At 44.2% G+C, this 12,147-nt stretch overlaps 1 protein-coding gene and 1 long non-coding RNA gene across 3 annotated transcripts in view; both read left to right on the top strand.

Moving 5' to 3' along the window:
• Positions 1 to 310: 310 nt before the first annotated feature.
• Positions 311 to 12,147, top strand: part of LOC140365152 (uncharacterized) — a 48,576-nt gene continuing 36,739 nt past the window's right edge. Inside the window, exons 1-3 of one of the 2 annotated variants that reach the window (XR_011927810.1) lie at positions 311 to 391; positions 3,555 to 3,659; positions 4,306 to 4,355. This is a non-coding gene — a long non-coding RNA (uncharacterized lncRNA). Of the gene's footprint in view, positions 392 to 3,554; positions 3,660 to 4,305; positions 4,356 to 12,147 lie in introns of those variants that run through there. The other variant, XR_011927811.1, reaches the window with a different exon arrangement.
• On the top strand, positions 4,368 to 5,726 carry LOC140365148 (asialoglycoprotein receptor 2-like). Its single transcript, XM_072451402.1, has 4 exons — positions 4,368 to 4,419; positions 4,470 to 4,645; positions 5,039 to 5,091; positions 5,255 to 5,726. Exons 1-4 carry the CDS (start codon positions 4,368 to 4,370, stop codon positions 5,445 to 5,447), a joined length of 474 nt encoding a protein of 157 aa, XP_072307503.1. The 3' UTR covers positions 5,448 to 5,726.

Genomic DNA, 12,147 nt, shown 5'->3' with positions numbered 1-12,147 from the left:
GTCGGAATTGCTGGTGCAGAATATTTTTTTATTTTATTGAGGTTTTGGCCAAAATAACTAAATGAAGAAATAAATGTTTGGATTTCCATTTTTTGACATCGGCGTGTTCACGAAACAACTTGTTTAAAACCGCTCCCTTAACATCTGCTGATGAAGTAATCAATAGAGATAAACATCTCTCACACATCTCAAACCTTAAGTCATTTTCACACATTGAAAAGAGGAAGTATTTCAGCGTGTGACTTACATTTTAAAGAACACATTTACATCTATAAAGTTGTGACCGTTGCTCAGTCATAGTTCAGTTCAGATCTGAGAGAGATGGAGATGTCAGAAGACCAGGAGCCTGATTATGTCAATGATCCTGTGCCAGCAGCAGAGAGACGCCACAGTGAGTCTGTCTTACATTGAATATAGATGAAACAGCAGTAGAAGTAGTTAGTTGTAGTATTTTCTGTTTGAATTATATTTCTAGTATTGAAAAAAAATACATAAATATATATTTATAATACATTTTCCTTAAATGTCCACTATGTGCACATTAACAATAATCTTTGATCGTTTGCATTATTGTCCCACAGTTTGATCAAATGCAAATGCTGACCTGAGAAAAATGACAAACGATCCAGACCAGAGCAGCACAGAGACAAATGCATAAAGACCTAAACTGCTTATTTGTGAAGAATTTGTCTTCTTTGCTTACTTTGATTAGAAATGTTCCTCAAACGCAGACTCATTCATGAATTACTTTTGAATTTATGATTACAACATCAGGCATGTGATGGGAAAGAACTTTACCAGTTTAAAGGGAAATGTTTTATCTCACAAATTATTGAAACACTCTTACTCGAGTCAACCATAAGGTAAACAGATCTATGTGGTAATTTCTACACTTTAATGAAAAAAAAGAACATGTGAGCTGTGTTAAGTTAAAGTTTAGTGTAAAAGAATGAAAAAATATTAAGTTAATATTAATTAGTTTTATCTTGAAAGTACCGTTATGAAAACAATTCAATATAATTTTATGTCATCACGAAATGCAGGATAAAGTTAAATCATGTCTCTGTAACAGTTCCTCTAAAGCAGACATGGGTAAAGTACGGCCCGCGGGCCATATATGGCCGGTTTGTCTTTGTTTCGTTTATAATCCGGCCTGCCCTTAGGCTTTATTAGACAGGAGATGAAAGTATGAAGGGGGGTGAGAGAGAAGGGAGGACATGCAGTAAATGTCGGAGTCGGGATTCAAACTCATGACACTGCGACCGGCCGTTCATTTGACCTTTCTCCTGTACTGCCCACATTTCCCCAAGAGAAAGTGCACTTTGACCTTTTTGGTGACCTCTTCTTCTCTGTTAAGCTTTTCTCAACCAACCTTTGTGTAAAAACATGCCACTGTCACGTCGAATGGATCACCAGATTTAACAGGAAAAAACATTGGGCTAAAGTGAAAGAGAAAAACCCTGAGCAGGATGTTTTTTTCCATATTGCAGCTTAAAGATCCCATATCATGCTATTTTTCAAGTTCCGTAGTCTACCCTAAGAGTATATTTGATAATAATAAGTGTTGTGCAACACCCATCACAAACCCGGAAATGCAAACAGATTAGTTTGAGATTCGCCCCCACCCTTGCGAAGAGTGATCTGCCTCCCCCCCCACCCCGTGAAGTAGTCTCAGCGAGAGTGTATGTTCCCCCCCACCCCGTGACGTAGTCTCAGCGAGAGTGTTTGTTCCCCCCCACCCCGTGACGTAGTCTCAGCGAGAGTGTATGTTCCCCCCCACCCCGTGAAGTAGTCTCAGCGAGAGTGTATGTTCCCCCCCACCCAGTGACGTAGTCTCAGCGAGAGTGTATGTTCCCCCCCACCCCGTGACGTAGTCTCAGCGAGAGTGTATGTTCCCCCCCACCCCGTGACGTAGTCTCAGCGAGAGTGTATGTTCCCCCCCACCCAGTGACGTAGTCGTCTCAGCGAGAGTGTATGTTCCCCCCCACCCCGTGACGTAGTCTCAGCGAGAGTGTATGTTCCCCCCCACCCAGTGACGTAGTCTCAGCGAGAGTGTATGTTCCCCCCCACCCCGTGACGTAGTCTCAGCGAGAGTGTATGTTCCCCCCCACCCAGTGACGTAGTCGTCTCAGCGAGAGTGTATGTTCCCCCCCACCCCGTGACGTAGTCTCAGCGAGAGTGTATGTTCCCCCCCACCCAGTGACGTAGTCTCAGCGAGAGTGTATGTTCCCCCCCACCCAGTGACGTAGTCTCAGCGAGAGTGTATGTTCCCCCCCACCCAGTGACGTAGTCTCAGCGAGAGTGTATGTTCCCCCCCACCCCGTGACGTAGTCTCAGCGAGAGTGTATGTTCCCCCCCACCCAGTGACGTAGTCTCAGCGAGAGTGTTTGTTCCCCCCCACCCAGTGACGTAGTCTCAGCGAGAGTGTTTGTTCCCCCCCACCCAGTGACGTAGTCTCAGCGAGAGTGTATGTTCCCCCCCACCCCGTGACGTAGTCTCAGCAAGAGCGTATGTTCCCCCCCACCCCGTGACGTAGTCTCAGCAAGAGCGTATGTTCCCCCCCACCCAGTGACGTAGTCTCAGCGAGAGTGTATGTTCCCCCCCACCCCGTGACGTAGTCTCAGCGAGAGTGTATGTTCCCCCCCACCCAGTGACGTAGTCTCAGCGAGAGTGTATGTTCCCCCCCACCCCGTGACGTAGTCTCAGCGAGAGTGTATGTTCCCCCCCACCCCGTGACGTAGTCTCAGCGAGAGTGTATGTTCCCCCCCACCCCGTGACGTAGTCTCAGCGAGAGTGTTTGTTCCCCCCCACCCCGTGACGTAGTCTCAGCGAGAGTGTTTGTTCCCCCCACCCCGTGACGTAGTCTCAGCGAGAGTGTTTGTTCCCCCCACCCCGTGACGTAGTCTCAGCGAGAGTGTTTGTTCCCCCCCACCCCGTGACGTAGTCTCAGCGAGAGTGTTTGTTCCCCCCCACCCCGTGACGTAGTCTCAGTGTGGAGACGTAAATGCGTGCGCCGCTACACAGCTCATGACACAGCGGCACATGGAACAAAAGAAGTAGCGTTTGATGCTAACTGTGCCTAAATATCCGCGGTTCCTCTCGAGCGCGGGGGCCGTGGGCCGGGGTGTTTGTTATAGGGACAGAGTGCTTCCTGGAGGATGGGCTGAAACAGGGAAGTGTGCCGCGGCACTCTACAAGGATGACGCATCCCTGTGGGTAGGCCCCGTCCGTCTGCTCATTCGAGGAAAAGGAGAGAGACTGTTCTATAGCTAAAGACTACAGGAATCAATAAAAAAAAAAACACTTTGGGCTCATATATGAGCCACCAATATCACCAATAAAGCTCTGAAAAGTCAATTTTGCTTGATATAGGATCTTTAACCATGTTGTGAATCCCGTTGTAAAACTTGTAAACTTTATACGCGCAAGGGGACTCCAGCATCGTCACACCATCCATTTGTTCCTGGTCACATTTTAGAACCCATTGTGGCCCTCGAGTCAAAAAGTTTGCCCACCCCTGCTCTAAAGTAAGTTGTTAAATGTGGTTTGTGCAGGAGTGCATTCTGGGAGGAGGCTGAAGGTGACAGTTCTGAGAGTGGCTGTGGTTCTGGCTCTGGTTCTGATCGTCGCTTATGTCTTTGACGGAGTCGCGCTCTTCTGTGAGTTTTACAACACCAATAATATGACAATGATCCATAACACCAGTTTTAAAATATTATAAGGCCGCGGTTATTTTATTACTTGGTTTACGGATCCGCCACACTTAGATAATTGATTTCTACAATATAAATAAAATACATTATTATCATTTTTTTTAAAATAAAGTACCGCAGACAACGCAAAATAGGATTAAATGAAATATAAAAAGTGGTATTAAGTCAAAATCCTGCGGGAGTCTGTGAAGGAGCGGGTCTGTCCAGTGCGCGGCCCCGGCAAGAGCGTGCGCGCCCGTTTCCCTTTCTGCTGCGCGCCTTTATATCGCAAATATACTTTAAACTCGTTTAACACATTTTCTCCAGCGTAGGCCTGTTCAATATATTTCATTTAAAAATCCGTAAACCAAGTAATAAAATAACTGCAGCCTAAGTAGTAACATAATGGTGCACTACGTAACTTTTCCGTCCACCACCTGCTTGTCTCCATCAAAATGTTTAGTTCTTCTTGAAATGCTCCATAGCATGGCATTAAGTCAATTACATGTGTTTTAATTGCTCAAAAAAGCTTGAAATAGTTTTTTGGTGCCATAATAAGGTCATGGTTGGTATTTAGTTATTGTATAATTTTCAAACATTTCTCTATAAACAGTGAACATCAAAGAATGCAAAAAAGGAGTTCAGAAAGCCGTGAAAACTACAACTACAACGAACATGACAGATATTACTATGACCACTACTACTGCTACTACGACCGCCAGCAGAGGTATTAGTCAAATACATCAAATAAATACATATCAAGATGATGCTGATCATTTAACACTGTCCCAGTTTCAACATGTTCAACGAAACTCCAGTGTGAAACCAACTGGAAACTAAATGGAAGAAAGTGCTATTATTTCTCCACAAATAAGTTCTCATGGATCAAGAGCAAGACGCTGTGTGAATCTATTGGCGAACGCCTGGTGAAGATAGACAGCAGAGAGGAGCAGGTACTGGAGACTGAACTTTACACTTTTAAACTGTTCAAATGCAGATGTTTTGAGCTGGTTCATGGTTAATGTCTCTGTAATTACTGCATCTGAAATACTGCGCGGGAAACAAAAACTGACACAAAGTTCAACATCAAGTTTCCAGATGTGACGTGTCATTCGATCGGACAAGTTTGACGTCTTTGTGTTTGATGTGTTTTAATGTTGGAGATTTAAAAAAAACTCTTCACAACTTAATGTACAACAATTATATTGGCAGCTGCATGAGATTATAACATCAGCAGAGAACAAGAATTCACTTAAGCGAACATTTTCTGTTTTAGTTCTTTCTATATGAAAAATGGAGAACTTTAATGAGCGAGGGTGAAGATAAGTTCTGGATCGGACTGACAGACTGAGGCTGAGGCTGTGTGGAAGTGGACAGACGGCTCTTCACTGAACACAAGGTGAGATTTGAAAAAAGTGAAATAAACAAATGTGTATATTTCATTCATATATTTTCATTTCTGCTAAAAATACTTACACAGTTGAAACGATTTAAATTCAAAGCATTGTGCAATGAAACTAGTCCCTGTGAATAATTCTGCATCTTTTGTTTCTCTGGTTTAGTTTAACGTTTTGGTTTAAGGGTAAAAATAAAACAGAACCAGACAATTGGACAGGAGTTGATCCTGAAGGAGAAGACTGTGTGCGGATGGGGGAGCAGACAGACAACTATCAGGAGAAAAGCTGGTTTGACCAAAACTGCGACACACCTCAGAGATTCATCTGTGAGAAGAACCCAACAACAGTCTGTCAATAGAAATGACATTCACCAATGACTTTAAAGTGAGACTAAACACCAACTCAAACCAAGTCAATCTGTTCCTCAATCATCCAGACGCCGTCCCTTCTTCCCCTTCAGTCCTCCAGGCGCTGCCCAGTTTCACCGCTCGTTCAGACTGTGGCTTTGTGTCGACTTTAGGTGTTTAGTCCCACTTTAATATCACCTGTATGTGTTTGTGTGGTTGTTAGAGTCTGACATACGCAGGAGAATCATATGATCACGCCATTATTCTTATCTTGTGTTGTAAAAATGTTTATATAAATGTATAAAAGGCATTTCACAACTTGCTTCACAGATAATTAAAATCACTTTGTAATATTTCTGATGCAGCTATCTCTTAAATGTTGATAGAAATGAATGAAACAGATTGTAGCGTGTCAGGGTGTGTTAACTTTAGCTGTAGCTGTTCAAACCAAATCGGACAACGCCACCTGGACATTAATGGGCCCAGGACCATTTTGAAAACACTGAAAGAAGCTGCACGAGGCAAAAAAGACTCCTATACAGAATGTGATTAATCTACAAATTAGTTTCTTCTTTGTTTTTATGAATGATAAGTTCCATAATTAAAAAAAAAAAAAGTCTCTCTGGAATTTCTCATTCATCGTCGTCCATAAATACAAATCAATTCATCCTCAAAATAGTCACAAGAGTCAAGACAGGTCGAGAAAAAGGCTCGTCCCATCCTCCATGACCTAAAAGTTAAAGATTTAGTTATAAAAGCAATAAAATGGGCCTAAAATGCAGCTTTCCTTTCACCTACCGCTGAGACACTTCTGCTGCGCACCCTCGACCTGCAGCGGACGTGGCTAGTTCAGCCGGCTACACACATGGGACCCCGGCATCCTGAACTACCGGCCCCCAAAGCACCATCCAGGAGTGACCCACGGCGCGGCGTCTCGTGGGGCGTGAGCCACGGCACTAGAGTAAAACATACATTTGTGGCTGTAGAAATAAATGAACGAAGCAGAAAATGCAAAAACTATCTGAACCACAAGATATTATAGGGCCATTCAAATACTGCTCTAAAAGTTGACATAGATCGTTCATTAGTGCGTACAGTCTGACTCCCTCAGAGTCAGAAACTGTCCCACTCATTCTTCTTTTGTGCTGGGATGGTTTCTTACTCTGTGGCGTGACGTTCTCATAAATGTTTGCATTTTTATAATCATTATAGTTGTGATCTTGGTCCTGTTTTGCTGTGTTCTCCTGTGTTTATTCAAAGTGATTGGTAAGAAGGAATCTGCTCGATATGTGTGTTCACGTGACAGGGCAATTAAGATAAAGACTCTTTTAAGCAGGACACAGTAAAAGTAAAACATTAGGCAATTCGAGGTATAAAAGAGAATGAAGGCAAATTTAACTATTTTATCCCTTTTTCTGAGGGAGTGGGATCTCTCCTTCTCTGTGGAACTCCTCCAGGTTTCTACTTTTTCCCAAAGAGATTTTGTAGTCTTTCCTGGTCGAGAAGGAGGGTCTAAGGACAGAGGACCCTGGGACATTTGCCGAAGGACAGAGGACCCTGGGACATTTGCCGAAGGACAGAGGACCCTGGGACATTTGCCGAAGGACAGAGGACCCTGGGAGATTTGCCTAAGGACAGTCTGGGGGGGAACAAATGAATGGAGTTGAAATGGATTGGCCAAACAATCAGGTGTTGAGGCCCATAAAAAACAGCATTACACTCGATAGTTTTTATTATCAATTTGTATATTATTTATTTTTCATTATTAATTTGTATTATTAATTACATATATTTTTTATTAATCTTTACTATCCATTTTAATATTATTGATTTTTAATATTATAAATATTTATTCTTATTAGCTTTGTGCTAATTTTGCGATAATGTGAGGATGAGATACTCAGTGGTCAAAAGTCCCAGGGCAAAATGGTATTTATCTTTATAGCCTGAACATTTGTGGTGAAAGGTTTCTCCTCTGAGAGGTTTTTGCTTCAGTTAATGTTTAATAAATATATATTTACAATGTATTTGATTTTCAGGATTAATTGACTGATGATGATGACATTTTGCTGATGATGTGATTTATAATAAATCAGGGTTTCATAATAATCATAAGAGGGGTATTGAAATGGGAAAATGTCATGTCATTCTATCTACGCTGTTATTGTGTGTGGATAATATATATATATATGTGTTCCTTCCTGGTCCAGGGCCTCTGTATCATGGAGTCTTGCGTCAGGACATGTCTTGAGGGTCAGGTCACCTCCGGATGAGAGAGCTCGAATCTTTGCATCCGTGATGGTTGTTCTCTCTCTTTCGGAGCTGATTTGATTGTGATTATGTGTGCATGTGTCAGTTTATGTCACTTCCTTTAAAAGCATGTGTATTGTCATTGTTCTGGAGGGACAGAAACCTCTGTCAGAGAACGTGATTATTTACTGTGCACCACTGTTATGGAAAAATATCATTTGGAGCTTATTCTTTGTGACATTATAGATTTCACAACTCCAGTTTGAACCTGGACCTGTTAGAATATACCTGATAATTACATGTCTGTGATCAAAGACTGATTTCTTTTGTCTCCATTGGGGTCCAGGATGAGCCCCTTTTGGTCTGGGCTTTGTCTTTCTATGTGTCAACAGTCAACTACGGTTCCTCTGTTCTTTTGTTCTACCTTCCATTTGTTTCAGAGCCAGTAACTTTCCGTGTGATGTGAGTCATGTGACCATCTGTTCAAGTGTAAAACTATATAAAGAAGTATCATCGCTGAGTCGGGATCTTGAGACGTGGAAAGGACAGATACACTAGGATTAGGGACAGATTAATTCAGACTGCACACTGAATTAAACCATTCATGATTGAGAAAAGACAACTCGGTTCTATTGTTTTACTTTATTTCTTGATAAGCGTTAAAAGAGAATTTTCACAACACAAGTAAATAAAGATTTTGAGAAATACAAACTGTTGAATTTCATTATGTCTTGGTAATTGTTTGCAGAAATTCCACAACAAACTCCAGCCTCATGCTTCTTCTTTCAACTCTCAGGCTACTTCTGTCTTTATAGAAGATTAAATGTATATAACGTTGTAAATAATCACTTTAGTGCATGTAATGTTTGTTTTTTTAAGTGATACAATAAAAATAAGTTGAAAGGCACACTCTAAAATAGTGAAAAACACAAGTATTTTAAGTGTTCTATTAGATTCCATTTTGAAACTGTCTAAAATATCTGCTGATGCAAAATAAAAGTGTAATTTCAACACATCCCTGAAACACGTAATAGGAGGAAGTTCCACAGTGTTATAAATATGTACGTTTAAGGAACAAGATTTCTGATTAATTCTAACGATAACTCGGTGAACTTCACACACTCGCTGTTCAGTTCTGGAGAGAAGTCGAGAGATAAAAAATATCCAAAAATCAAGAGATGACCTACGCAAATGTTCCTGCAACAGCCAATAAACAAAATGGTAAGACTGCGATTATTATTGTATTACTTCTATTACATTGCCAATATTTCTGCTGATCCATGGCAAGCGTTTAGTTCCTAGAGGACTTTAGGTTAAGTTGTTAATATTATGTGAAGTGTAAAATAGCCATTGTTTGTGCAGGAGTGCATTCTGGGAGGAGGCTGAAGGTGGCAGCACTGAGAGTGGCTGTGGTTCTGGCTCTGGCTCTGATCGCCGCTTTTGTCTTTGACGGAGTCGCGCTCTTCTGTGAGTTTTACAACACAAACATGAACAAAGTTGGACGTGATGGTGTTGTGTTGTGGCAGATTGTCCCGTCGTGTTTTAAGTGAAAGAGCGTTTTAGCAAAATGCGTGACGACTTTGTTTCTCTTTGAACAGTGCAAACCGAAGAATGCTCAAAGCGACTTCCGAGAACCACAAACCTGACCAGAACGATCCCCGAAACAACGACCCGCACTCGTCCTCCCCCTCCTCCCTCTTCCTGTCCCCCTCCTCCTACTTGTCCCCGTCCTCCTTCCTGTCCCCCTAGTCCTACTTGTCCCCCTCCTCGTACTTGTCCCCTTCCTCCTTCCTGTCCCCCTGCTCCCTCTTCCTGTCTCCCTCCTCGTACTTGCACCCTTCCTTGTACTTGTCCCCCTGTATATCGCCCTCCTCCAGGTATTGGTCTCGGTCATGAGGTTAAAGGGGATTTATCATGCTTTGAGCTTTATGACCATGTTGCAACAGTATTCACACATCAAAAGCATACTTTTTGCGTCATTCATTGCTTTATTTATCTTGTTTCTCAAGTCACGATTTTCCCCAGATTGTCACGCAATAGATCAAAACAAAACAAAATGGAAGTGTCCTTTGCAGTTTTTAAGTACATAAACCATCACCTGACCAGTTCTGTACTCAAACTGTGTTCAGTACAAACGCACGGCTCTATTAATCATATTCCTGGTTCAATTCCCGGCCCGGGCTTTTCTGTGAGGAGTTTGCATGTTCCTCCCTGTCTTAGTGGGATTCCTCTGGGCACAGTTTCCCCCGATCGACCAAGTCAAGCTCAAGATCTGGACCTGGTTCTCAGGCGCTGCACTGCTCCTCACACCTGCCACGGCGGCACTGGTTGAAGTCTAAGGTTAATGTACACTTTATTGTCCCCGTAGGGTAATTCGTCCTGAGCATTTGAGCCATTCTTCAATGCCGCCGGGCCCTCAGGAGCAGTGCGGTATTGATACTGAGCGAGACTTTGTCAGGACTGTAGCTTTTGGTTGATGGTTGACTTTACCTTAAGTTAGAGAGAATGGAATAACAATGCCACTTTGCCCAAAAGCAGGTTTAAAAGCCAGTTAAAGCTGCAACAATGCATGATAAATCTGCATGAAATAAATGTATAATTACAACAAAACAATGCTAATCATCAAATAAATGCCCCTATAGTTGCACCTCGACCAATCAAATGGCACTGTGACAACGGCTGGGAGCTTCAAACAACATACAACAAGTGCTATTATTTCTCCTCCAATTATCAAACATGGAGTCAAAGCCGTTACATATGTGAAGCCGCGGGTGGACGACTGATGAATATCGATAGCTTTTTGGAGGAGGTACTGTTCCATTCATTCACTCCTGACTCACTCTGACCAATGAGCCACTGCTGCCTTATTTAGACTAATTTAGTTTATTTGTGTGGTTTTAGATTTTTCTGTATTCTAAAGTGAGCGGGTTAATGCAGTACAATGACGATAAGTTCTGGATGGGATACTCACAAACACAGTTTTGGGGTGTGGTCCCGGGAGTGTGGGCGTGGACGGACGGCTCTTCACTGGACACAGGGTGAGATTAACAACAGTTTGTGTCAAATGTAAATCAAGCTGCAGTGAATTCCTTTTTATGACCTAATTATTTCTTCTGACTCAGATTAGAGTTTATGCAGAGAAGATTCATCTGTCAGAAGGCCCCAATTCAAACGTGTGACGGTCGATAGAACTTACACTACATTATAATATTAAAACAAGTGAGAATAATAACTTTCCATCAAATTCTGTCGTCTCTCACAAATATAAGATGCAGTGCAGTACGACAGCGGTCCAAGATGAGTGAGAGATCCAGGGATGGAGAGTGACCGACCACTGACCACGACCACTGACCACGACCACTGACCACTGACCACAGACCACTGACCACGACCACCGACCACTGACCACAGACCACGACCACCGACCACTGACCACTGACCACGACCACTGACCACAGACCACCGACCACAGACCACTGACCACGACCACTGACCACAGACCACTGACCACGACCACCAACCACTGACCACAGACCACGACCACCGACCACTGACCACGACCACTGACCACAGACCACCGACCACGACCACTGACCACAGACCACTGACCACGACCACCAACCACTGACCACAGACCACGACCACCGACCACCGACCACTGACCACTGACCATGACCACTGACCACGGCCACTGACCACGACCACTGACCACCTACCACTGACTACTGACCACCAAGCACCGACCACAGACTACGACCGCCAAGCACTGACAACTAACCACTGACCACCGACTAATGACCACCGACCTCTGACCACGACCACCGACCACAGACCACCGACCACTGACCACAGACCACCGACCACCGACCTCTGACCACGACCACCAACCACCGACCACAGACCACCGACCTCTGACCACGACCACCGACCACAGACCACCGACCACAGACCACCGACCACTGACCACAGACCACTGACCACGACCACCGACCACTGACCACGACCACTGACCACTGACCACCGACCACTGACCACCGACCACGGCCACAGACCACCGACCACGACCAATGACCACCGACCACAGACCACCGACCACAGACCACCGACCACTGACCACAGACCACTGACCACGACCACCGACCACTGACCACGACCACTGACCACTGACCACCGACCACTGACCACCGACCACGGCCACAGACCACCGACCACGACCTCTGACCACGACCACCAACCACCGACCACAGACCACCGACCTCTGACCACGACCACCGACCACAGACCACCGACCACAGACCACCGACCACTGACCACAGACCACTGACCACGACCACCGACCACTGACCACGACCACTGACCACTGACCACCGACCACTGACCACCGACCACGGCCACAGACCACCGACCACTGACCACAGACCACGACCACCGACCTCTGACCACGACCACCAACCACCGACC

This window comes from Eucyclogobius newberryi, unplaced genomic scaffold (genome assembly GCF_026437365.1).
Source record: "Eucyclogobius newberryi isolate DKJ021-1_F unplaced genomic scaffold, fEucNew1.0.hap1 SCAF_186, whole genome shotgun sequence".
In the NCBI taxonomy this organism is placed as follows: domain Eukaryota; kingdom Metazoa; phylum Chordata; class Actinopteri; order Gobiiformes; family Gobiidae; genus Eucyclogobius; species Eucyclogobius newberryi.
The sequence above is the reverse complement of the archived record's forward strand: the minus strand, read 5'-3'. Positions and strand labels throughout refer to the sequence as shown.